This window comes from Phocoena phocoena, chromosome 2 (genome assembly GCF_963924675.1).
Source record: "Phocoena phocoena chromosome 2, mPhoPho1.1, whole genome shotgun sequence".
NCBI classification, from domain to species: Eukaryota; Metazoa; Chordata; class Mammalia; order Artiodactyla; family Phocoenidae; genus Phocoena; species Phocoena phocoena.
The window spans coordinates 174,184,833-174,210,664 of NC_089220.1; the positions used below are offsets into that span (position 1 = coordinate 174,184,833).

General features: G+C 43.9%; 1 protein-coding gene across 1 annotated transcript in view; it reads left to right on the plus strand.

The window, feature by feature from the left end:
- The first annotated feature begins 18,851 nt into the window (after nt 1-18,851).
- KIF5B (kinesin family member 5B) overlaps nt 18,852-25,832 on the plus strand; it is a 42,240-nt gene continuing 35,259 nt past the window's right edge. The window contains exon 1 of the mRNA XM_065872489.1: nt 18,852-19,431. Within this exon, the coding sequence (XP_065728561.1) occupies nt 19,306-19,431 (126 nt within the window). The 5' untranslated portion in view covers nt 18,852-19,305. The remainder of the gene's footprint in view (nt 19,432-25,832) is intronic.

The following is a 25,832-nucleotide window of genomic DNA, read 5'->3' on the forward strand; positions in this document are numbered from 1 at the left end:
AAGTTACAGTTATAGTGGATATTTCAGGGGAGACTGATACATCCGTATCATCCAGGTGGAGTAACTTCTATCGATGGCTAATCTTATGCACTTTATGTTTTGTTCAAATTAACTTCAAATTCAGAGAATGTCACTGTCTAACATAATTGTGGGTTTGTCACACTATATAATTCCTGCTGTTACCTATGTACAGAATACATTTTGCTCTTGTTAAACCTGTAGCTTCTTAATTTCTGCTCTGTGCACATAAAGATCTTGATAAGTATTTGCTAAGTCAATGAATTAGTGAAGGAATAAGTGCAAGGAAGAGAATATCGTCATCTGGACATACCAAAGGATTAAATGCTGAAACTTGTTTCTGAAACAAACACAATTTCTTTGACGTCTGAAACACTAGTTCTCCTGCTAGCTCCCTAAACACTCCGAGTGCAAGGAAACACACTCTCGGCAGGTGCAGTATTGATCCCAGGAAAGAGGCGGTGCCAATGTGAGCAGCTGCCTGGACTCATGTGAAATAGAATGGGATGAGATGAGCCTCCGATCAGCTTTCCCTGGATGGGAAAAGAGCTCCAGCCTTGGGGTTCTGAGTCTGTTTCAGTGTGGTCGAAGGGGTCCTCCAGGGACCAGATCTGGCGTTCAAATCCCTCCAGGAAGGGCCTGTCTGGATGTCTGTGGTCCTTTCACTTCCTGATTTCCCTCCTTATGCCGCATCTCCCCTTTCTTTTTCCTCCCACTGTATAACAAACACACAATCAGGGCCACTGCTGATATATCCAAGGTCAGATTCAAACCATGAGTCATCTTGAGGACTGACCCCGTTCCCACGGAACACTGAACAGTTGAACTGGTCCTCTTAGAGGTGTTGTACTGCACCCTTGGCTCTGAAAGACGAGGCTAGCTTTTGGAGGTGTCTTAGAGGAAAGAAAAAAATGGTTTTCATCTCCCAACCTTTATTTCCTATATATGTTTGGGCCAGGAGTGTCCTAAAGGCTCAATAAGTGTGCGTCGACAGGCTGAAGAGTTCCCCCTGTCTAGGCAACTCCCAGCAATGGAAGCTCACAGGTGAGAATGTAGCCGTGATCTCAGTTAGTACCTGATTCCACATCTTGGGGCAAGAAAAATCAGGATGGTTTGGGGACATCATGTTTTGCCAAAAAACAAGAATACCTGTAAGGAGGCCAGAAACAGAGCTAAAGTAAGTCACTTGTCCTGAAGGCTGGGAGACTTCCCAAGAAATGCCAATGGAAGTAAATTACCTGCTCTAAAAATGAAAGTGTTCAATTTTTAATGTAATGAAAGAGACATGTGACTGATTCAGAGTGTTCAGCCTTTGGATAACTAAGAAACCCCAAATTAAGAGAACACAAAGCCCTTATATGAGAATTGAGAACCGTCTGCAAAACGTTTGCGCAAAACTAAACTTTTCATTGCTTGTGCCCCCAAGGTCCCTGGAAAACAGAGGGAAAATCATTTAAGCTTGGTTATGGTGACACTGACAGCGCTCGTGCGCTGATTTTGGAGATGATCTTCGGCCCCAGAGAGTTCAGCATGCTCGAGTTATGGCACTGGTTTAATTAAATAGGGTAAGAAGTCAAAATGGACGCTTTGGGAGGAGCCAATGTTCCCCAGGAGTGGTTTCGGCGAATTGAAGTTTCAGCAGTTAGAATGAGATTTTCCTTCTGGTCGCTAAGGAGTGGCTTTTCTTCACTATACAAAGATGAAACTCCCTTCTGAGAAGAAAAGGAAAGTATAGTAACAGATGGAAAGATGGAAAAATCATCATGGACTCTGGTTTTAAAAAAGACATATATTTTCTAGCTCTGTCACAATTAAATCTGGTCCCACAGCAATGGCAGCTTATTTATTTACTTAATCACAACTGTTGGGTCCTAATATTATTCTCTACTAATAGGAGAAAGGAATCCTGGAGGGTACCTGCTTCCGTGTCTTGGGGCAAGAAAAATCAGGATGGTTTGGGGACATCATGTTTTGCCAAAAAACAAGGATGCCCTTAAGGAGGCCAGAAACAGAGCTCAAGGGCAAAGCAATTTGCTTTAAGGAATCTCCCACTGTGAAAAGAGCCTCTGGAACAATACACGTTTTCGTTAATGTAGTTAGGCCAAGTTGATTCCAGGAAAGACCATGAGTTCAGGATACTTGCGAAGAAACAGCAACATAAATTATACAAAAGGTAATTGTAGTACACTTTCCAAGGACTAGGTAGTTGCATTTTATGGCTTGGCAAACAAGAAGAATGGCGATTCTGTATTCAGAAGTACCTCCTTCCGCCAGATAAATAAAGCCATTTCTTAGGCAGTTCTAAGGGACACTGCACCCTGACCGGTGGTGGCCGCAGGGCAGAAGTGACCTGTTTCTCCTCTAGGTCAGCTTTACTGGTAGAAACGCTGCTAAACTTGGGGCAGCTTGGAGATGGATGCTGGAGAAAGGAACGAGGAATGTGGGGCTGGGGCTAGAGGAGAGTGAAAGGTCAGACCACCAGGTAATGTTGCAGGCAAAGTTGTGTCCCTCTCAAATCCACAGGTGAAGCCCTAACCCCCAGGACCTCACAGTGTGACTGTATTTGGAGATGGGGTCTTTAAAGAAGTTATTCAGTTGAAATGAGGCCAGAAAAGTGGGCTCAAATCCAATCTGACTGGTGTCCTTATAAGAAGAGGAAATTTGGACACACAGAGGGACCCCAGGTATGTGTGTACACAGAGGAAAAGCCTTGTGAAGATACGTTGAGAAGGTGACTGTCTGCAAGCCAAGGAGAGAGGCCCCAAAAGAAACCAACCTGCTGACACTTTGATCTTGGACTTTGGGCCTCCAGAACTGTGAGAAATAAATGTCCCAGTCACCCAGCCTGTGATACCTTGTTATAGCAGCCCTAGTAATCTAATACAGGTAGGATAGGCTATCAGAGGGCCTCCAAGACCACAATTAAAAATGAATATGTATCTAAAATTAAAAAGGAATGAGGAGAAGTGTCACGATCACCAAAAACAAGGGAAGTCTAAGAACCCGTCACAGTCAACAGGAGCCCAAGGAAATATGACGAACAACTGTCATGTGGTGTCCTGGACGGGATCCTGGAAAAATAAAAGGGTATTAGGTAAAAACTAAGGAAACTGAACAAAGCATGAGTTTTAGTTAATGATAATGTATTGATATTGGTTTGTTAATTATAACAGATATGCCATATTAATGTAAGTTGTTAGTGATGGGGAAAATGGGTCTGGGGTGTATGAAAGCTCTTTGTACTAGCTTTGCAATTCTTTTGCAAATCTAAAATATTAAAGTTTATTTTTGAAAGGTAATGGGAAGCTGGGGCTTCCCTGGTGGCACAGTACTTGAGAATCCGCCTGCCAACGCGGGGGACACGGGTTCGATCCCTGGTCCAGGAAGATCCCACATGCCGCGGAGCAGCTGAGCCCGTGTGCCACAGCTACTGAGCCTGTGCTCTAGAGCCCATGAGCCACAACTACTGAGCCCCCAAGCCACAACTACTGAAGCCCGCGTGCTCTAGGTCCTGCGTGCTGCAGCTACTGAGCCTGCGTGCTGCAACTACTGAGCCTGTGTGCTTCAACTACTGGAGGCCATGTGCCTGGAGCCCGTGCTCCACAACAAGAAAAGCCACTGCAGTGGGGGGCCCGCACACAGCAACGGAGAGTAGCCCCCGCTCGCCACAACTAGAGAAAGCCCGCACACAGCAACAAAGACCCGACGCAGCCAAAAATAAATAAATAAATAAAAATAAAGGTAATGGGAAGCATTTATATAAAATTCTAAGAATCTATAGTGACAGAAAGTCCACCAATGTTTGCCTAGAGGAGCGGGTAGGGAGAGGCACCCAACTACAGAGGGGCAGTTGGTGCGTTTGGGGGGACTATTGTGATGGCGGTTACACAATTACACACAATTACCAAAATTCGTCAAATACCTTAAAATACATGAATTTGACCGCATGTAAGTAATACCTTCATAAAAGAAGATGTTGAAAGTGTCTTAAGTTGCTGTGTAAGAGTCTGTGGAACACTATTTCAGCAGCAGGATGGGGAATGGCTTGGTGTGAGATCAGCAAGGAGGCTATCACAGGAACCCAGGCAAGCGCAGGCCAGAATTGGAACAAAGAGCTGGGGGTTGAAATGGGTGACTTCAAACTGCACCAGAGAAGCGGGTGGTGATTGAAATAGCTCTCATTCACTCAGTGTGAACACCCATTGTCTCTTTTAACCCCCACTCAGTTCCTGAGAAGAAGAGGATATTATCCCTGCTTCGCAGAGAAGAATTGACTCCGAGAAGTTAGGAAAGTCCTGGGAGCCTGGAGAGATGTCCCAGACGAGACTGCTGTCAGATATCAGGACCCTTCTTTTCCTGTTAGAATTCACTCCACTGATTTTCAGGTATTAGGATCTTTCTTGGTCATAATGCTTGTTTATATCATAGAACGAGTTAGTTACATAAAATATGACAGGATTAGCTATCAGGCAGTCTTCCATGTTAAAGTTTACAGACCATAAGTCTCAGAGATGAATAGCAAATTGTTCATCAATCTCCCGACCTAGACTATACACCTCACATCCACAGGAAGGGAAAAGAAACCCAAAACATGCCCCAGTCAGACATTCATAATGGCTTATTTTTAAAAGCGCCTGATACCTGAAAGCCATGGATTTCATGCTTTCCTCTGTCTCCCATGGTGTCCAGCCCTGGGCATTATTCTTACCTGAAGTACAATTATTTCTTGGTTGGTTGAACTTGACTAGAGTATTTGTTTGATTTGGAAAACCATGAAGGCATTTCTCAAATTGGAGCAGACTTACAGTCACCACAGAAGTTATTTTTTTATAGATGCCTCTGTAAGAATGAAACATCTCATGGGAAATGGGACTCATTCCCGTTCACATGTGTCTGCACACACATGATGGAGGGGATGGCTTCTTGTATGAATGTGGAATGGCTCCAACATTTACTAGATGCCTATTTATGCAAGTGTTTGTTTTAAAGCTTGCCCTGCTCACTAGAGGGGAGAGTGTCTCTTATTTAACGTGGTTCCTGGCACGTTTAGAAATCAATGACCAGCGGTTGACAGAATGTGCTTGGTGCTACATAATGAGGTCGGCATTTTGTGTGTGATTTCATTGAACCCTCTCAATAGCCCAAAGGGCGTGAATCATTCTCATTAGACAGATGAGTAAACTAGAGGGTTGCAGTGACTTAGTTAAGGTCCTGCAGCAAGTAATTAGCTTCATCCAATAGGAGTTTGAAAGCAGGGCTACACAGCCCTGTAAGCCTGAACTCTCTCCATTGATTAAGAGCAGGGAACCTCCCAGGAACCACATAAGGGCCTGGAGACACTACTAAACCCTCTATTCTTCCTACCCTTCCCTCTCTACCCCCTCTAAAAGAAGACCCACATACATACTGTTTTCAACCACCCACTGGATGATAATTGTAATTTCACATTTAGATTTTCTTTGTTGTTGTTTTTTAAATTAATTTTTATGGGAGTATAATTGATTTACAATGTTGTGTTAGTTTCTGCTGTACAGCAAAGTGAATCAGGTATACATATACATGTATCCACTCCTTTTTAGATTCTTTTCCCATACAGGTCATTACAGAGCATTGAGTAGAGTTCCCTGCGCTAGGTTCTTATTAGTTGCCTCTTTTATTTAGAGTAGTGTATATATGTCAATCCCAGTGTCCCAATTTATCTCTCCCCTACTCCACATTTAGATTTTCTTTAACGCACGAGTTATAAACCAGCAGGCGACAAACTGAATCTGGTCCAGCAACACGTCTTGTTTAGCATGGTGATTTTTAAAAACTTGAGCTTGAATTTTTACACAGCTTCCACCAGACCCTGTGGTCTTGGACTAGGCTGTTTTGCTCACTTGTTTTACATGTTACAGGCAGCCCCGTAGAGTCTAAGTTAAAACTGAATCCCAGTTAAAGTGAAAACACCCCTTGGGGAGGCTGATACTTCAAACTGTTATTAGTTTGTGCCTTATTGTGGCTAAGCTAAAGAGCCTCTACGGGGACTTCCTGGCGGTCCAGTGGTTAAGGCTCCGTGCTCCCAGTGCAGGGGGCCCAGGTTCGATCCCTGGTTGGGGAACTAGATCCCACATGCTGCAACTAAGACCCAGTGCAGCCAAATATATATATATATGTTAAATAAATAAAATCTACTGAGGAGAGGTTTTGAAGGGGAAGGAGAGGAGAGGGTGGGAGCTTGGGAAATCTGTGTCCTTCCATACTTTTCCCATAATTTTTTCTGTCTCCCTCCGTGTCTGAAAGCTCTCCTTTGTTTATCTGCCTAACTCTCAAGCACAAATCCCTAGCCAATAGTTTCCCAATAGGTAGCATTCATTTCCCTGAAAAATTAACCATGATAACTAGACAATAAGGCAATAATATTCTGTAATAGTTTGTGACTCAGATATGCCCAATGCCTCAACCTGGTAAGAGTTCACTTCCTTTATGCCGAAATGGGAATAGTCTGAGCTTCCATCCTGTATCATCAGTGCAAGTCCAGGATTCTTATTATTAATAATAATTAACTTTTATTGAGAACTTATTATGTGCCGGGTACTTTGATCTTAGTTTAAACAAGAACACACAGACACACATATACATCTGCATGAATACTCAGTAATTTTCAAGGACAGAAAAGAACAAAAGCACATTTAAGAAAGAAACTGAAAATGGATAAAGGCGACCTCCTTTTAAATGCAGCCGGGAAAGCCCTGAAGGGGGCGCACTCACTCATCGCAGCTTATGGACCCCACCTTCAGTGCAGCTGCCCACCAACTGCAGCAAATGAAAAACCACCCCAGGCCTCCCCAATTTCCACTTCTGTCTATATGACCAAGCCCCTCTCCTGTGTTCTCCCGCCGTGTCTATGGTTCGCCATTACTTTTCTTGTCCCAAATTACAATTCTCTGCTATTCCTGAGTAAACTCATTTTGGTGGTTATTTTGGTCAACATTAAATTACCCTAAAGAGGGACTTCCCTTGTAGCACAGTGGTTAAGAATCCACCTGCCAATGCAGGGGACACGGGTTTGAGCCCTGGTCCGGGAAGATCCCACATGCCGTGGAGCAACTAAGCCCATGTGCCGCAACTACTGAGCCCACACGCCTAGCGTCCATGCTCCGATACAACAGAAGCCACCGCAATGAGAAGCCCGCATACTGCAACGAAGAGTAGCACCCGCTCGCTGCAACTAGAGAAAGCCCACGCACAGCAACAAAGACCCAACGCAGCCAAAAATAAATAAATAAATAAATAAATAAATAATAAATAAATGTTATTCTAAAGAAATCATATTTCTTTATAGAAAAGAATGGAAGGACTCAGATTTGCAGGGATGTAATGTCCACATTGAAGACAACTGTTGGAAATATCAATACTACTCAGAACAGTATAGCTCCTCATTTTCTTGGATCTTTTTATTACAAAATAGGATCTTTCTTTACCAAAAAGTCCATTAACATGTTTGTCCAAGAACAGGGGAACAAGGGAACAGTCTGCCCTCAGAGTTAAGTTCAAGCCTCCTCCTCTGGCGATGTGAAACTGAATGTTTGAAATTACAAGTATCTCGCAGTTTTAAAGATCCCAGGGACCCAGATAATCAGGGTAAAGTTATCTGAGCTCACCTCCTTCCAGTTGGTCTAGAATCAAGAGAGCTTGAGGGGAGCATACGCTCCATTTACCCTGACCCAGCAAGTCGTCAAGGCCCCAACTATTTCATTTTTCATAGTCTTAACAGGAAATTACTTTAAATATCAAAAATCCTGAGACATAATTGAAAATTTCAGTTGTGGTAGCAGTGAAACTATAACCTTACTATAAAATTATAATTTTTAAAGTGTGGTATTGTATTTAGGGAAAAGTGTACTGATATCTGCAATTTATTTGGAAGCACACCAAAAAGAAGATAGATCAATGGATGGATGGATGGAGTAATGGACAGCTGGATGGATACATAATAAAGTACAGCAAAGTGTTTGTAAATGTAGCATCTTGATCGTAGCTATGCAGGTGTTCACTATACAATTCTGTTGACTTTGCTGTAAGTTTAAATTTTTATTTTTATATTTTAAAACTTGCTGTAGGGCTTCTCTGGTGGTGCAGTGGTTAAGAATCTGCCTGCCAATGCAGGGGACATGGGTTTGAGCCCTGGTCCGGGAAGATCCCACATGCCGCGGAGCAACTAAGCCCGTGCGCCACAACTACTGAGCCTGTGCTCTAGAGCCCGCAAGCCACAACTACTGAGCCCATGTGCCACAACTACTGAAGCCTGTGCACCTAGAGCCTGGGATCCACAACAAGATAAGCCACCGCAATGAGAAGCCTGTGCACCGCAACGAAGAGTAGCCCCCGCTCGCCGCAACTAGAGAAAGCCTGCGCGCAGAAACGAATACCCAATGTGGCCCAAAATAAATAATAAAATAAAATAAATAAATTTATTAAAAAAAAACTTGCTGTAAATTTAAAAATTAAAGGCAAAGGAATACACAAATAGATCAATAGAATCCTTAATCATAGAGAGCCCAGAAACGTACCCAGGAGTATATGGGAACTCAGCGTATGACTAGCAATATAAAGTAGTGGGGAATGATTAACTATTTAATAAATGGTGCTGTGAAAAGCAGTTGTCCATAAAAAAATGGATCCCTACCTCAATTATCCCCATGGTCTAGTCTTTTGCTCTGAACTGCTCCAGGCCTTTTTTTTTTTTTTTCTCTGTGGTAACTCCAGGGCCTGGTGTCTACTAGGTGGTGAGTAAATATTTGTTGAATGAAGACCTCAGTCCTGGGAGATACGCTGTGGATTGGAGGATTTCTGTGATTCGTGCTGTTGCCAAGGTTTGGAGCCAGGGAGCTGAGTCCCGAGTCCACCCTCTTTTCTGATCCTCATCAGCTGAGCTAATGCAACTGTCACGCTGACTTCTGACGGCAGATAAACAAACTCAGCGATGAGTGACGAGTGATGCGAGATTATCCTGACTTCATTCAGTGGCTGACAGAGCTCCCTTGAAGATTTGCAGGAACGGAATTGTGGCTGTTTGTTCTTCCTAAGGTTATTACAAGTGGGACAGGGAAGTAGGATTTGAGGGGGTCAAGGAGGAAATAATAATGTAGAAATAAATGATGGACCCCAAATTACAGATTATATGCACATAAAGTATGCATCACAGATACGTGTGTAATAGAGAAAGCCCGCGCAGCAACGAAGACCCAATGCAGCCAAAAATAAATAAATAAACTTATTAAACTTATTAAACTTATAAACTTATTAAACTTATTAAAAAAATAACTCTTCCCTTTATTTTAATACATAAATCTATATAACCTTTAGAATAAATCAAAGAAGATGAAGAGTTGCCAGTAAAAAAAAAAAAAGCTTAATGCCAGAGATTCCTCCTATCTAAAATCTTTGTTTTTACTGTTGATTTGAATGAAACGACACATTTTCCTTCTAGTGGTTTCCTCATTCATCCGTAGTAAAGTAGCTCTTTATCCTCATGAGCATGAGAACTACCAACTGCAAATGGGCTGAGTACAAATCACCTTTAGAAACTTCAAACAATCACATCCATTTAAGTGTTGTTGAATAAAAGGTTTGAAACCTAATAGGTTCATCCAGCCAACAAGCTATTATAATACTATTTTACTGCGACTTTATTTAATTACCACCCGTACAGGATATATTTACCATCCCGGATCTTGAAAAAGACCATAACCCTTATAAAGATTGTATTTATACAGCTTTGTACTTTAACTTGATGACTTTGCGTATTTGTACAGGTGAAACCCAAAGGTAGGACACTCCTGCAAAAGGTTTAACCGGAATAGACATGCTACAGCATGATTAGGATTAGGGTAAGAGATACGTCATCTTCTTGACTTAAAGATTCTCCTCGTTTAGTCCTGTCTGTAACCAAGATGCCTACGATAAAATATCAGACTCTATTCTTGATCATTATCATACTTCAGGGCCTCCAAAATTAGAGAGAAGTTTTCATTACCTTTCCAAATAGGCTTTGTCCTGACTTCTAGTCTTGTGGAGTGACAGTGATGAACAGAATTGAAAGGCAGGTGGGCAGCGGTGACACATCAAGGTTCAAGGTTCCCAAGGTTCTTCAACATTAAGAAACATACTTGGAAGGAGTTGATTCTGCTGACCAGTTAGAAAACCTGGAGGTGTCTGAACTCCGCGAAGGTATTCACTGAGAATGGATTTCGAGTTGTCTGCCTTGTAATTCAGCTTATTCAGACATTTGTTTTTGTTGTGTTTTTGATAAAGAAAAGAGCAGTTGATGGAAGGGCACAGACTGACTGTCCTTACTATGTTAAAAATCAAGTCTTTAACAGAAACGGACAATATAGAGACTTCCTAAGTGACCCGAAACATTGGTGTAGTGGATGCTGTGATGTGCCATCCAAACTCCCGAATTTCCCATTCTTGCCTGAGGCCGGTGGTGGCTCAGGACATCTGTGGGAACTGCCCTCCACAGAGGGAGCTGCCTCACCTAAGATTAGGCCCCCTCCCCAGGGGCAGCCAACATCCAATGATCAGCCCTTTGTCTCGATTAGAATAACTCCCTGCTCCAAAGCTTTGCCATAAAATCGACTGAGGCCTCTGCTGCAACGGCACCCCAGGTCAACTCCCCTTTAAACCTGCTTCCCGCATTCCCTTGCAGGCAGTGCTGTCGAGAGCACTGCCCAATTTACCTCCTGTGAATAAATTTCTGCCTCAGAGACTTTCCCCCATCAAACCCAGCTAAGACATAAGGCAAAATTCTTCGGTAGGATTAAAGATAACCATCTTTACGTCATTGCAGATTATTACTCAATTAAGCTGAATGGACTGGCGGCAATTAAATTCCTGATGGCTCTCTTGTGGATCTGTTCTGCCTAATCCTAGGGGTACAGACTTGGCTGTATATATGTTCATTTGAAAAGGAGTCTGCAAAAATAAAAAATTGTAGAATATATACAAGTCTGGTTTTTAGAAAATAGAATTAACAAGCTTGTCAAATCACAGTAAATATATGAATGAATAGGAGACACTTTAGTTTCTACTTTCTCAATTATGTGTATTTTCCTTATAATACAATTAATTGTTAATATGGAGTGACTCTCTGAAAAAGAATGAGACCTTGGGCATTGAAGACACGACCAAGATGTACCTGGTCAAATCATGGTACATCCAGTCCAATGTTCTGGCAGATTTTGTGAAAGATCTTGACAGTCATCCCTGATATCAACTTCAAAATGTCAGGAAGGGGCTTCCCTGGTGGCGCAGTGGTTGAGAGTCCGCCTGCCGATGCAGGGGCCACGGGTTTGTGCCCCGGTCCGGGAAGATCCCACATGCCGCGGAGCGGCTGTGCCCGTGAGCCATGGCCCCTGAGCCTGTGCGTCCGGAGCCTGTGCTCCGCAACGGGAGAGGCCACAACAGTGAGAGGCCCGCGTACCACAAAAAAAAAAAAAAAAAAAAAAATGTCAGGAAGTTTACCCCAAATACCCATTCTTTGTGCTGTCGTGGCACTGCTTTTACAGAACCTATCCCTGTGATGTATACTTATTCTAATTCCCCCACTAGACTAGGCCTTCCTCAGTGGGAAATTATGCACATCTGTATCCCTCTACCTCTTGAGCATAGTAACTAATAGGCCCTTACTGAATTCCAGTTTCAATCAGTAGAGGATTTATTAGCACTTATGAGATCTTGGGCACCAAGCTAAACATTGTTTGAGAAAATGAGTCACAGTTACTACCCTCCAGGAACATGTTATATTCCTGGGGTTATAACCCACTTAAACAGCTAGAGACCATTTAAGGGTGGCCAATTAAATATGATAACCTAAATATTCACATTTATCTTTGATTTCCCCTGACGCTCCACTAAAGTAACAGTACAGAATTGCAAAACTCCTAAAGCCATAAATGTAGAGAAAACTTGAGAAAAGATCATCAGCAAACAGGATTTCAGCAAAACGTTGGAAGTGTGTAACTGCCTAAAAAGCCCCGAGGTTGCTAAAACCTAAGCTTGCAGGGCGGAAAGCCAGAAGTCAGTCAGTTCTCCACACAGAAACCCAGAAAGCTTGCAGACATCAGGAGGCAGGCGTGCAGGGTAGAACTGAGAATAGGAAGAGTTAGTTGGAAGTTTATATAGGGAGCTGTTAAAATGCAATTCCCCCAACCAAAGCGCCAGAAGATTGCAGCTTCCGCAGCACAACACGGGGAAGGAAGCTCACTGTGGAGAAGTCGAACCAGAAAATCTGTGGGGTCTGGGATACCAGACTCTGCTGAAGAGAGGGGTGAGTTGCCTGACTGAAAATAGGGAGACACAATAAAAGTATACAAACTGAATGTTGACATCACCCAAACCTACTCACCTCAAAGAAAACTGGCCATGAGACTCACGTTCACCTCCCAAGAAACTGGAGAATTCCTCTCTCAGGAAACTAACCAGTCCGAAAGAAATGTCTATGTAAAATGACAACTTAAGAGTTTCCCTGATGAAATTGCTAGGCCCTGCCCAATCACACAATGGTGAAAACCATCAATCTCCAAACCCCACTCACATGTACAGAGCTTCTAAGTATTTCAGTTTCTCACTCAGTGTATTAGGACACCAAGGGCCACCACACATTTGAGAAAATCCTCTAACGTGAGTGACAGAGACCAAAACAAACCACAGAAAAAATTTAGAAAATTAAAAAACAAAATAGATCCTCAGAATAAGAGAAGATATTGTTATATGAAGCAAGAACCAATTTCACTAAAAACATCCATTTAGAGAATAAAAATTCAGAAAATTATATCTATATAAATAAATATATATACACACACACACACACACACACACACACAACAGAAGAGTTGAAAGTAAAGTTGAGAGAATCTCTCAAAAAGGAGAACAAAAACCAAGGAAATGGAAAATAGGAAAGAAAAGAGAAGTATAGATAAAATGACACCAGAAGCTGCCTGGAAGAAAAATGCAGATCACGCACAAATGATCAGGACTCAGGGGAAATCAGACTTCTCCACCACTGCAATAGGAGCTAGAAGACAGTGGACAAATACCTTCAGACTATCAAGAGTAGCTTTATTCTTCTAATGAAGATTTGGAATGTGTCAGCAGCAAACAACTGGGGGAAAGTGAGGCAATTATTAACTCCAGGAAAAAAAAAATTGTACAAGGTAGAAAATGTAATCATAGTACATTACATGGCTAAGCTGTGAATAACGATTATTTAGAATGTAAACACTGTACACTAATTTTAAAATGGTGATAGAAATACATTGGGAAGGGACTTCTCTGGTGGTGCAGTGGTTAAGAATCCACCTGCCAATGCAGGGAACACGGGTTCGATCCCTGCTCTGGGAAGATCCCACGTGCTGCAGAGCAGCTGAGCCTGTGCACCACAACTGCTGAGCCTGCGCTCTAGAGCCCGTGAGCCACAACTACTGAGCCTGCGTGCCACAACTACTGAAGCCCATGTGCCTAGGGCCCGTGCTCCGCAACAAGAGAAGCCACCGCAATGAGAAGCCCGTGCACCGCAACGAAGAGTAGCCCCCACTCACCACAACTGGAGAAAGCCTGCATGCAGCAGTGAAGGCCCAACACAGCCAAAAATAAATAAATAAAAATTTTAAAAATACATAAATAAAATAGATAACCAATAACCAACAAGGATTTACTGTATAGCACAAGATATTATTGAGTACAAAATACTCAATATTTAGTAATAACCTATAAGGGAAAAGAATCTGAAAAAGTATACACAAACACACACACACACACACACACACACACACACACACACACACACACACATATATAGCCGAGTCACTGTGCTGTAACTTAAAACTAACATGATATTGTAAATCAACTATACTTCAATAAAGAAAAAAAAATAAATGAAAGCATTTGGCAAAATCTAAAAAAAAAGAGAAAGAAAGAAAAGAAAACAAATATGAAGAGAAATACCAGAAGAGATTGCTCAGAGTTAAAGTGATTGCTTTAAAAAATAGAAATGGGGATTGGACTGAGTGGAGGAAGAACTTCTGTTTTTCATTGTTGTAATTTTACTTTTAAACTAGAACATGTTTTTTGTTTGTTTATTTGTTTGTTTGTTTTGCGGTACACGGGCCTCTCACTGTTGTGGCCTCTCCCGTTGCAGAGCACAGGCTCCGGACGCGCAGGCACAGCAGCCATGGCTCACGGGCCCAGCCGCTCCGCGGCATGTGGGATCTTCCCGGAACGGGGCACGAACCTGCGACCCCTGCATCGGCAGGCGGACCCTCAACCACTGCGCCACCAGGGAAGCCCACATGTGTTATTTTTATTAAAATATTTTAGGGACTTCCCTGGTAGCACAGTGGTTAAGAATCCTCCTGCCAGTGCAGGGGACACGGGTTCGAGGCCTGGTCTGGGAAGATCCCATTTGCTGTGGAGTAACTAAGCCCGCGAGCCACAACTACTGAAGCCCACGTGCCACAACTACTGAAGCCCGTGCGCCTAGAGCCCGTGCTCCGCAACAAGAGAAGCCCCCGCAATGAGAAGCCCATGCACCGCAACAAAGAGTAGCCCCCGCTCTCTGCAACTAGAGGGAGCCCGTGTGCAGCAACGAAGACCCAACGCAGCCAAAAATAAATAAATTAATTAATTTAAAAAAATTTAAATGTCCTAAAGAATTAAACTATGATAGCAAATACAGTACAGGGGTTTTCTGTCTGATCTGTAAAATAATTCTGTGCTGAAAAACCATCTGTAGATGGGGAGACTTGACCAAAGATGGGTAGGATTTGGATGACACAAGGGAGAGACATTCAGGGTGGGATCAACATGACCTTGAAATTAGCACATTATAAGGGCGGTGGGGGGGGGGGGTCAGTGAAATGGCCAGTTGCCAGGAGTCAAGAAAGTAAGTTGTGGAACAGTGGGAAAATCCTGCTTACATAAGGGGAGGTCAGATGGAAGAAGGACTTGGGATTTAAGTAGAGGAACTTGAACTTGTTTGAGAAAAAAGGGACTTGTAGATTCTTGAGAAATGAAATTATGTAATAAAAGCAGTATTTTTGGAAATTTAATCTGAAAATTGTATGCAACTAGTGGATATGGGAGGCAATTGTTTAGTCTTTTTCATCATTACATCCCCAGCACCTATTGGGTGCTCATAGGAGCTCAACCTGTATTTCCTGAATGATCAAATGTGAAAGAGGCTGGGAGGTGTTGGAGGAATATAAGCATGAAGTAGTAGGGCCATGGACCAGGAATGAGTAGTGGCAATGGAAAGGAACAGGTATTTCCTGAACACATTTGAAAAAGAGAAATACTCTAATTTCCTATTCAAAATGCCCATTTTTTAAAAAGTCACTTTACATTAAATATGAAACAGTGGTTATGTTCTCAGACCCCCTCCAACTATTTATAATTACTCTAAAATACAGTCCAACCTAAATACACCTATTACACATAAGTAACATTTTATAGGATTATTTCCAGGAGATAAATTTTAAGTTCCAAGTTGTAGGTGATTATTCCAGCTATCTATTGCTATGTAACAAATTTTCAAAATTGAGTGCCTTAAAACAATAACCATTTTATTACATCTCATGATTCTGTGGGTCAGGAATCTGGGCAGGCCTCAGCTGGGTGATTCTTTTGCTCCAAGGGTACCAGCTAGGATTACTCACTGGTACTAAAGCAGTGGGTGTGCTGGTCTGGACTGTACAAGGTGGTTTCCCTCACAAGTCTGGTGCTTGGGTGGGGATGGCTGGAAGGCTGGGATCAGCTGGGTTCTATTGACTCCAGCATGGTGTTCTCAGGGTAATTGGTCTTCTCATGTGGCATTTCAGATGCCCCTGAAGGAGTGTTCCGAGAGAACTAAGTGGAAGCTACAGGCTTCTTCTCACCCAGTTTCAGATAGCCCACAGGATCACACTTCTGCCACCTTGTACTGCTTACAAGTGAATAAAAGGGCCAGCCAAGAGTCAAGGAGAGAGGCTACACAACAGTGTGATCCAAGTAGGCATGGTTTACTGGAGGACATGCTTTGGAGGTTAACTTGAACAGTGGAGACTTAATGTTCTAAAACTGTATAGGTGGGGTTTCCCTGGTGGCGCAGTGGTTAAGAATCCAACTGCCAATGCAGGGAACACGGGTTCGAGCCCTGGTCCGGGAAGATCCCACATGCCGCAGAGCAACTAAGCCCATGGGCCACAACTACTGAGCCTGCGCTCTAGAGACCGTAAGCCACAACTACTGAGCCCATGAGCCACAACTACTGAAGCCCATGCACCACAACTACTGGAGCCTGCGGGCCTAGAGCCTGTGCACCGCAACGAAGAGTAGCCCCTGCTTGCCCCGCTCACTGCAATTAGAGAAAGCCCATGCACAGCAACAACGACCCAACGCAGATAAAAATTAATTAGTTAATTAAAAAAAATCTGTATAGGTGAAAGTACCACTCACATTTTCATAAGAAAAAAGTTATGTTGATGAGTCTCAAACTATACCCTCAAGGAAACCTACTGTTTCGCTGCTAATGTTGAATAATGGTGGTCTTTTCTATATTTGGAACAAAAACTGAGATGAACCATTTAAAAAAATCATTCTTTTATTTTCTTATGAAAATATTTCTTAAACCCTTTTGCCTGACAGTCCTCACTCGTGTGGTATGGCAATTTTTAGAAATACTTTGGTTTTGGGAATTCCCTGGTGGTCCAGTGATTAGGATTCGGCGCTTTCACTGCCAGGGCCCAGGTTCAATCCCTGGTCAGGGAACTAAGTTCCCGCAAGCCACGCGGTGCAGCCAAAAAAAGAAAGAAAGAAAGAAAAAAGAAAAAGAAAGATTTTGTTTCTCACATAGCCTTCTTCTCCTTCCTGGTTCTCTGCAGTCAGGCACTCTGTGCTCCCTCACACAGGAGAAGTGTGTATGTCAGACACGAAAGCAGAAGACTCTTGCAGACACTTCCCTTTCTGGATTTTGTTTTCATAAAGCCTGAGCTTCCAGAATCTGTCGTGCCGGAAGAGGGGAAAGGCGAGAGTCGAAAGGCAACAAAAGGACCTTGAACAGCAGAGGTTCCCAGAGCTTCACAGCTTAGCCTTTCCATCCACCTCCATTCCCTCACCAGACCCGTGAAACCTCCTGAGTCATTTCTTTGGATCCTCTACACCATGGAGCAGAATCTGAAAATCACTGCTCTAGAACAATTATTCCTCAGCTCTTCTGAGTTGGGGAACAGTCGGGACTGGTGGAATGGAAGTTGAGGAACTTCAGATACACAGATTTCCATGTTTCTCTTCTGCACATATAGGGGATGAGGGAAACATTGGAATGACAGGTGCTTGGGACTTTTTAAGCCTGGGAGTATGGAAGAACGCTGATGCTGGTCAACAAAAATGGAGAGCTGAGTAGTTGCACTCAGTATTTCCAGGGAGCAGAGGATAATTAATTTCATCTCTGGAACGCTAAATTGGAGGTTAAGGTACAGCATTCTAAACAAGGTGGCCTAGAAGCAGCTGGCGAGATGGGAATGTCACACAGGTGAAAAGGTCAGGGCTGTAGATAAGAGATTCCAACAACTGTTGAAGAAGGGAGTTCGGAGAGAACAGAGCAGAGGGCTGAGAACAGAAGCTTTATGAGACCCTGCTACGAAGGATGAAAACTGGTGACCCACCTGCCACGTCAACCTCCTTGAGTGACTGTTGCTTTCTTACTGAAAACATTGTTCTCTAAAATCACAGACTATCAGAAACTGCCCCTTGAAAGTACATCAGTAAGAAGAAAACATCCCACTCTTGCCGCAGAGTCTCAGGCACAGAGAGGCAGCCCTGAATGATTTCTAAGCCAGGTGCAGAGCTGTGGGTAAGGGGTTTCTGGAGACAACGTTCCACATCTATCTTAACCTTGGAGTTCCAAGGAAGCGAGACTTTGGGTCCACTTGTAGTCCAGACATGATGCCACTCACAGCTCTGCGTTGTTGGGACCGATCAAAACACAACTTCATTTAAATTTTACCTAAACTCCACACTTCCCCGAAAGTCCTGTAACAACTCCATCTTTTTCTGTGTTTGGTGAGATGCCCCAGGGCTCCTTAGATGCGAACTCTCCCCCATTACTGTGGATCAATAAACCTGCATCTGTGGACTCTAGATTCATTTCTGGGGGTATTGGGACGATCGGGCGAGGACAGAGAGCATCGGAGGCTTTCACAGTACACTCCTCCACTTCACAGACAAATCCTGGGGACCAGGAGAAGGGTTTCTAGTTGTCTTTGCAGTTCTTCCGTCTTTACACTCCAGGTACCGAGACTGACGAGTTCCATAACGATTATTACGGGGTCACTGAGACCCCCAGTTCCCCGAGGGCCTTCTGTTCCACATTTCTTCAGCACCTTGTATTACTCAGACGAAATCTCCTTTTTCTTGCTAAGTCCTGTCTTCCCGACCCACTCTCTCGGGAATGAGCGACCGCTTGAATCAGAAGCCAGGTACCGCCCTTCATTCAAATTTTCCTTTTTCTGGCAAAGCGCTCTAAAAAGGTGGGCTAGGAATCAATGTATCTCCAGATCAAATAGAAAGCAAACACTTCCCAAGAGGAATACAGTGTTTTACTTAAACCACAACATCAAGCAGTCGTAACGAGTCCCTTGTACTCTAAAGGAAATAGAGCTGGCGCTTCAGCCAACTCCGGCGAATCCTCCGGCGGGATCCACAGGTCCCTCTGCGCGTGCTCGTCGGGAAACTTGGCCCTGCGACCCCGGCGCGGAGCGGCGGCGCGGGCGCGGATTGGTCGCCGGGGCGCCGGGCCCGCCGCGCGTGCGCAATGCTCCTCCCGCCCCGCGCCGCCCCTCCCACCGCCCGTCGCCGGTCCGCGGAGTCTGGAATGAGTAGGCGGTAGCGGGCGAACCGGCGAGCGGAGAGCAGGGCGGGCCGACGCTGAGCGCGGCCTGCTCTCTCCGAGGAAGAAAGAGGAGGTCGTGTTCCCGGTCTCCGGGATCCCCCAGCCCCGCACCCTGCCCCGCCGGCGAAGGAGAAGCTGAGGAGCCGCCGCCGCCCGGCGCCGCCATGGCTGCCATGATGGGTCGGAAGTGAGCCTGCGGGCGACGGTGCCGGCGCGGGCGCTGCAGCCCCGGTCCCGGCCGCTCCCGCCGGGGAAGCGCGACGCCGCGGACCGCGGGCCCTCGGCCTTCGCGACCCCAGCCCCTCGGCTCGGCCCGTTTCCTCCAAGACTGAGCGGCGGGGAGTGGCTCCCGGCCTCCGGCCCCGGCAGCCAGGAAGATGGCGGACCCGGCCGAATGCAACATCAAAGTGATGTGTCGCTTCAGACCGCTGAACGAGTCCGAGGTGAACCGCGGCGATAAGTACATCGCCAAGTTTCAGGGAGAAGACACGATCATGATCGCGGTGAGTGCCCCCAGCCCCCTCTTTCGGGCCCGGCCGCTCCTGGAGTTCAGGGAAGCGGGGAGCGAGCTTTGGGGGCCCTGATGGCCCCGGGGAGGGGCGCGGCGCCTCCTCGGGTGCTCCTGGGTCGCCCCGCCCTGGTCTGCGGCGCCGGCGACGGGAAGCACCCGCCCTGGGTCCGCGGCCCTCCCGCACCTGGGGCGCGCGCGGGAGGGGCGGTGCGGGGCGCGGGTTGCGGGCACCGGGGCCGGCTTGCGTGCGCTTGCGGGTCCTGGTGCAGGTGCTGTCGGGGGGTCGCGCCGCCGCCTCCCCACGACTTCCCATTCGGGCGCGTTGAGCTCTGAGACCTGCCCTCCGTACCTTAAATAGTCACGATGCGTGGTCTCGGGGAAAGCCGTATGCGTTAGACTGCATCGTGTCCCCTACGGGGAAAGGGAAACTGAACCTAGCGCAGTTGGACCCGTGCCCTCGGTGGTCGCCCAGCCCGCCTTCGGGTTTACAGTTACACACGGCGAACGGGGAGGGCTGCGAAAAGAAGTAGGTGTCTTTTGAACTCGGAGCGCTCGACTTCGTTTCGTCTTGCATCGGATCTGGCCGATTCGCTCTGGGTTATAAATGAGTCTCACTCTCATTGGGTCTTACGGGGTAACGGTATGGGAAAGAGTGTGAACTCTTTTGTGTGTATATCAAAGTATTATAACAGAAAAAGGGAAAAGAGAAAAAGGTAAAATTGGACCAGTTTTTTTGAGAAAAAGGTAAAATGGGGCCAGTAAACTAGGTTTTTTTGAGAAAAAGGTAAAATTGGAGAAAAAGGTAAAATTGGACTAGTAAACTAGGTTTCTTGTTAGTTAGTGTCAGCTTCCTACGTCTACGGTGAGGAGCTACCTTGAAGAACTTGATAATATGCCGAGGATGGTGAGATACTGTCCTTCGTAGTATAAACCATGACATGACTAGACTTGGTGGATCATTGTCAACTTCTGATAACCAGAAAGTAAGGAGGGGTTGGTGTCTGTCTTTTTTCGTTTTTGTTTTTTTTTTGAGGTCTGATCTCTGGTATTGAAAGGTCTCTGAAAATAACATCCCCAGCTCAAGGAGATTAAAATGGGTGGCAAGATACTGCCCACAGAACGGTGAACTGTGACTGGGAATGAAAGTCATCTTTCTTGGTGATGCCGTTTGACAGAACTTGCTTCTACATGGCTGTCATGCTACCCAGCGTTAACGTTGACTTTTTCTCTAGTGGTATTCCACATTTGGCATACGTTTGGATAGTTAATTTGGAAACCAGACAAAGGGATCACGGGAGATGGAACGTAGAAGATGAAAAGCATTGACATGTAAGACAGAACTCAAGTTCTTTAGAGTTTTTATGTGAACGTTTCCAAAGTTCAGCTCTAGAATATGAACGTCATAGCTCCACGTAGCTCAGGAGGGTTTTGGCAAACAAGTCGTTAGGTTCCTAACAAGTGCCAGCTACTACTGTGTGAGGACTGTCAGGCTGGTTCTTTGTTAACAAGTCCACAGAAAAACTCAGGCTATAAATGACATCGTGGTGAGGCCAAGAAGTTAAGCACGAAAGTAGTCATCCTTTTCCTTTAGGGTGATACATTGTACGTGCGTGGAATCAGAGGAGGCTTGCGAGGCCGGGGTTGTTAGTTGGCAAACACTAGTAGGCTGCTCGTTTCTCAGAGTTTTTATGGTTATTCAGCCTCTCAACAGTGGTTGAACATCAAAGCTGTCTTCCTTTCAGATTTGTAGTAAGAATGTCTTATTACTTCAGATATTTTTGTGTGTATGTATTTACACAAATCTATAAGTATTATCAAGATTTATGTTTTGGAATGATAGAATTTAGGATTCACAAAATGTTTTATGATTAGGTTAGAAGGCAGCCTTCTAACGCAGGCCAAATGTGACATAAGATACGAGGAAAGAGTTAAAAGAATATAAACAATTACCACAGGAAGCATAACGTTTATTTTAGGTTGTTTCCTTTGAATTTCTTTACTTAGGTTTCCTTAGCATTTAAATAAATTTAAGTGATAATATTGGAAATCATGGGTGAGTGAGTGAGTGGAGTTGTGAATCAGTAATGTACAGTTGGCCTTTAGATAAACTGGTAAGCATTTTAGTCGTTTGTTTTTGTTTAAGAATAAGCAAAAACACATTAAACTGAGTGTGATACAGCTTTAAAAAGTGTAAGGCAACATGTTTAACTCATTATTTTCTGAAACCAGTGTTTTGCATATAGTAAGTCATTAATTACTCTGAGGTCTTTTTTTTCCCCCCCAATTTTTTAAAGTGCTTTATTTTATCTTTTTAAAAAGTTGTCTGGGCATTTATAAGGGCAGCTAGGAGGAGTGGAATTAGAAAATCTCCAGGTAAAAGTCATCCCATGGTTTGTTTTGTTCATTTTACTGGATCCTGATCCTGATTCAAAGTAAATAGTTTAAGAAGGAATTGCTGCAGTGCAGCATTTAAAATTAAATTATCTTAAACAATTTTACAACGTTTTGTACACAGCTTTCTGGTTAAATCAAAATTTAAAAAATAAGTATTTTAGTTTACAGTGTTAACTGAATTGTACGTGTAATCAGTGCTCACGTAGAAGATAATTTTTTAGGATTCTGATTTTCCTATAAATTCAGTTTCCAATATTTTGTCCAAACTTTTGTCCTGTTACTCATATAATCAGTGATTTTAATGTAATGTGACCCCATGGCAATGTAATCTTGTAGTGTTTCTCTGTGCTTTACAGCCTTTGTACAGATTTTTTTTTTGTAATTAAGTGCTCAGTGAGGTGCTATAAATATCACATATTGAATGAAATAAATGCATTATTTTTTGAACAACTTTGAACTATTTGCTTTAGATATGCAAACTTGTTATCCACAAAAACTGGGGGACCAGGGCAACACCGGGTTATATAGTTCAGAGGAGCCTGCTGAAAACACCAAATAAAAAAATCAATAGAAAAAGTTATTCCCACATTTATTTATGCATCGTGAAAGTGGAATGTGCATATTTGCATCGTTAAGCATCTTTACTAATCCTCATTCCTTATGTGGTATACTGTAGAGGACAGAACGCAAAACAGGCTGTTGTAGTTCATTGAAGTTAGACCCAGTTCCTTACCTCTAGCACAACACGATTTCCCCTTTCAAATGTATGATGATTTGGTGTTTGATCCTGATTACCTTAAATACGAAAATTAAAAGAGAAGGAGCCATCATAATATACCTTTACAGTTGTGGAATGTTCACCCATAATCTACCTAAGGAATCTAAGGGAAATCTAATATGGTGTAATCCCATGTTATCTGAAAATCACTATTCAGAATTCCAGAGAAAGACATATTCCTGCCAGAGGGTGTCCTTTGTAACCAAATTTGGTGTTCAGCCTGGTCGTGCAGATTCAAATAGGAACCACTTCACTTAAGAAATCTAACGTAAGGGCTTCCCTAGTGGCACAGTGGTTAAGAATCCGCCTGCCAGTGCAGGGAACACGGGTTCGAGCCCTGGTCCGGGAAGATCCCACGTGCTGTGGAGCAGCTAATAAGCATGTGCCTCAGCCACAACTACTGAGCCTGCGCTCTAGAGCCCACGTGCCACAGCTGTTGAAGCCTGCGCGCCTAGAGCCCATGCTCCGCAACAAGAGAAGCCACACAATGAGAAGCCCGCGCACCGCAACGAAGAGTAGCCCCCACTCGCCACAACTAGAGAAAGTCCACGCGCAGCAACGAAGACCCAACACAGCCAAAAATTAAACAAACAAAATCCTCCCCCCCCAAAAATATTATTTGCCTTATTTTGGAGAGATGCAGTTGTCACACTATTACCTGTTTTTTGTTAACTTGTTTCTTGCAAGTAAAATTAATCATGAGGGCTTCCCTGGTGGCGCAGTGGTTGGGAGTCCGCCTGCCAATGCAGGGGACACGGGTTCGTGCCCCAGTCCGGGAAGATCCCACATGCTGTGGAGCAGCTGGGCCCGTGAGCCATGGCCATTGAGCCTGCACGTCTGGAGCCTGTGCTCCGCAACGGGAGAGGCCACAAGAGTAAGAGGCCCGCGTACCGCCAAAAAAAAAAAAAAAATTAATCATGAGTTCTTTAACCCTAGAAGTGGTCTCCATTTCGATTTAGTTAACATTACTTGATCACTTATATTCGATCCTAGTATATAGCTATTTAACTTAGTATTCAAGAATCTATCTGGCCTTATCCTCTATTATTCTTTGAACCCTACTCTCTGTACTAATTAGTATCATTTCTAAAATTGTTACTCATTTACAATATCTGATACTTTGTAAGGTGCTAAATAAATGTTTGCTGGATAAATGAATAGGGAAAATTACTTTCTTTTTGATAGAAAAAATATTAGTATGGTTTATTTCTGTTATTTTGACTGTACTTGTGTTTGTTTTCACAGTTGTTTATCATGAATACATCTTGTACAATCAGTGAAACAATAGATTATCTTTTATTAGCCACACCTGTAGATTAGTTAATGTCTCAGAATCTTAGCAAACGGACACTTTTATGTATGTCATAGCCAAAGAATAATCAGCCATTGAGATGCCTACATTTAATTGATGCCAAAGTGAGGTCATCTGAGTATATCCTTCAGGAATACTTTCAGCTGCAGAGGGAAAACAAACTAATAGTGGTTTAAATAAATAAGAGGTTATTTTTCTCACATAGGAAGTCTGGAGATGGGCCTTTAGTTCTACTGACTCTGTTACCCTCTGTCATCCTAAGTTATTGACTTTCCCTCGTCGTATTTGTCGTGTTTGCAAGATGGATGTTCCAGTTCCAGACCTTCATTCCAGAAAGGAGAAAGGGTAGCTTCAGCTGAGGCGGTCCTTTTTATCAGGAAAACAAAACCCTTCTCTGAAACCTCCCAGCAGACCATCACTTCATGGTATCTAGAGCTGGGTCATGTGACACTACTTGCAAGGAGACTCTGCTAGCAGGTGGTTAGCTTCCAGCTTGTCTGGTGGGAGGCCAGAAGGGGACGGGGAATTGGGAATGGCTTTGGACAGGTCTTTAGGGGCTGTTTGTGTCATCTTTACTGTTGTTCCAAGCTTTAGGGAGGGGAATTGTGGGGTAGAGTTTCTAAAAAGTATGGTCTTTTTCAGCTAAGACCTAGGAAGTATCCGATAATGTTAAGGATTATTTCTGGGGTGGTGATTGTTTATTTTGGGGCCCAGCTCCCTTCCTTTACTTTAGAAGAGACTAGAGAGCCGTCATACACTTACTTTCAATACCAGAATCCCCTTGCTCCCTCTCTCATCTTTAGACGCTCACTTTCTCTCTTAGATTTCGAGATTGTTCCTGCCAGCATTTAAACTTGCTCAGGTCTTGTCTATCTTAAAAGACAGCTTTCTTTGAGCCACAGCCAGATTTCTGTTCAGTTACCTCCTATTCTTTTTTCCACCTTTTCCAATCTGATCTTTGTGGTGGTTGGATACTTTTCAGTTTTGCTTTGTCCTCACAGCTGAATTTGACACAATCACTTCCTCCTTGAAAATTCTTCCTTGACTTGCATGGACATCATACTCTTGGTTTTATTCATTTCATGTCTCTGGCTCCTTCTCAGGCTACATCAGCAGTTCTCTAAATGTGTCCCCAAGATCCTTTGAGGGGCCCACAAAATCAAAACTGTTTTCAAAATAACACTAAGATGTTACTTGCCTTTTTCACCGTGTTGACATTTGCATTTGATTTTTGTATCCTTGCACTTCAAATTTACAACATCCTTTGGTTTCTTGAATGCTACAAGCTCCCTTCAGCCTCTCCTGTTCCCAGTGCCTGGAGTACTTCCCCATGCTCACCCTCCCTCATGAGTAACATTGAAGAGAATGACAGTGAGCTGGGTGCTACTTACTCTTGAGTTCTTTAACATCCCTTCTCCAGAGTGTGTCTCTGGCATTCTTCTGCCTTCCCCAGTCTCAGGTTCTCCTCTAAGTGCTCTCATAGCACTTTCATTAGCACTCCTTTGTGCCCGTCGGAATTCTAGTCCCTTGACCCTTTGTCTGATGTCTGCCCCACTGTTACTTAGGTTCCACTAAAGCAGAGAATGAATCTGTCTTGGTCATCATTCTAGCGTGGTGTCTGGCATAATCGGCACTCCATAAATACTTATTAAGTGGATGAACGGTTGAAATGCTGTTGCAGTAAACTGAAAGCTGAATGGAATAGTGGAAGGAGCCCTGAACTGAAAGACAGGAGATTTGGGTTTGAATTTTAATTTTGTCATTTACAACTTTTGGACCTTTCACGATTCTAATTCCTTATCTGCAAGATGATGTTAGTATTGAAAATAGGGTCTCAATATCTGCCAGAAAAAATATGCATTAAATAAAAATTCACTCAGCAATACGAGTGCCCACCACAGTAGTGCTG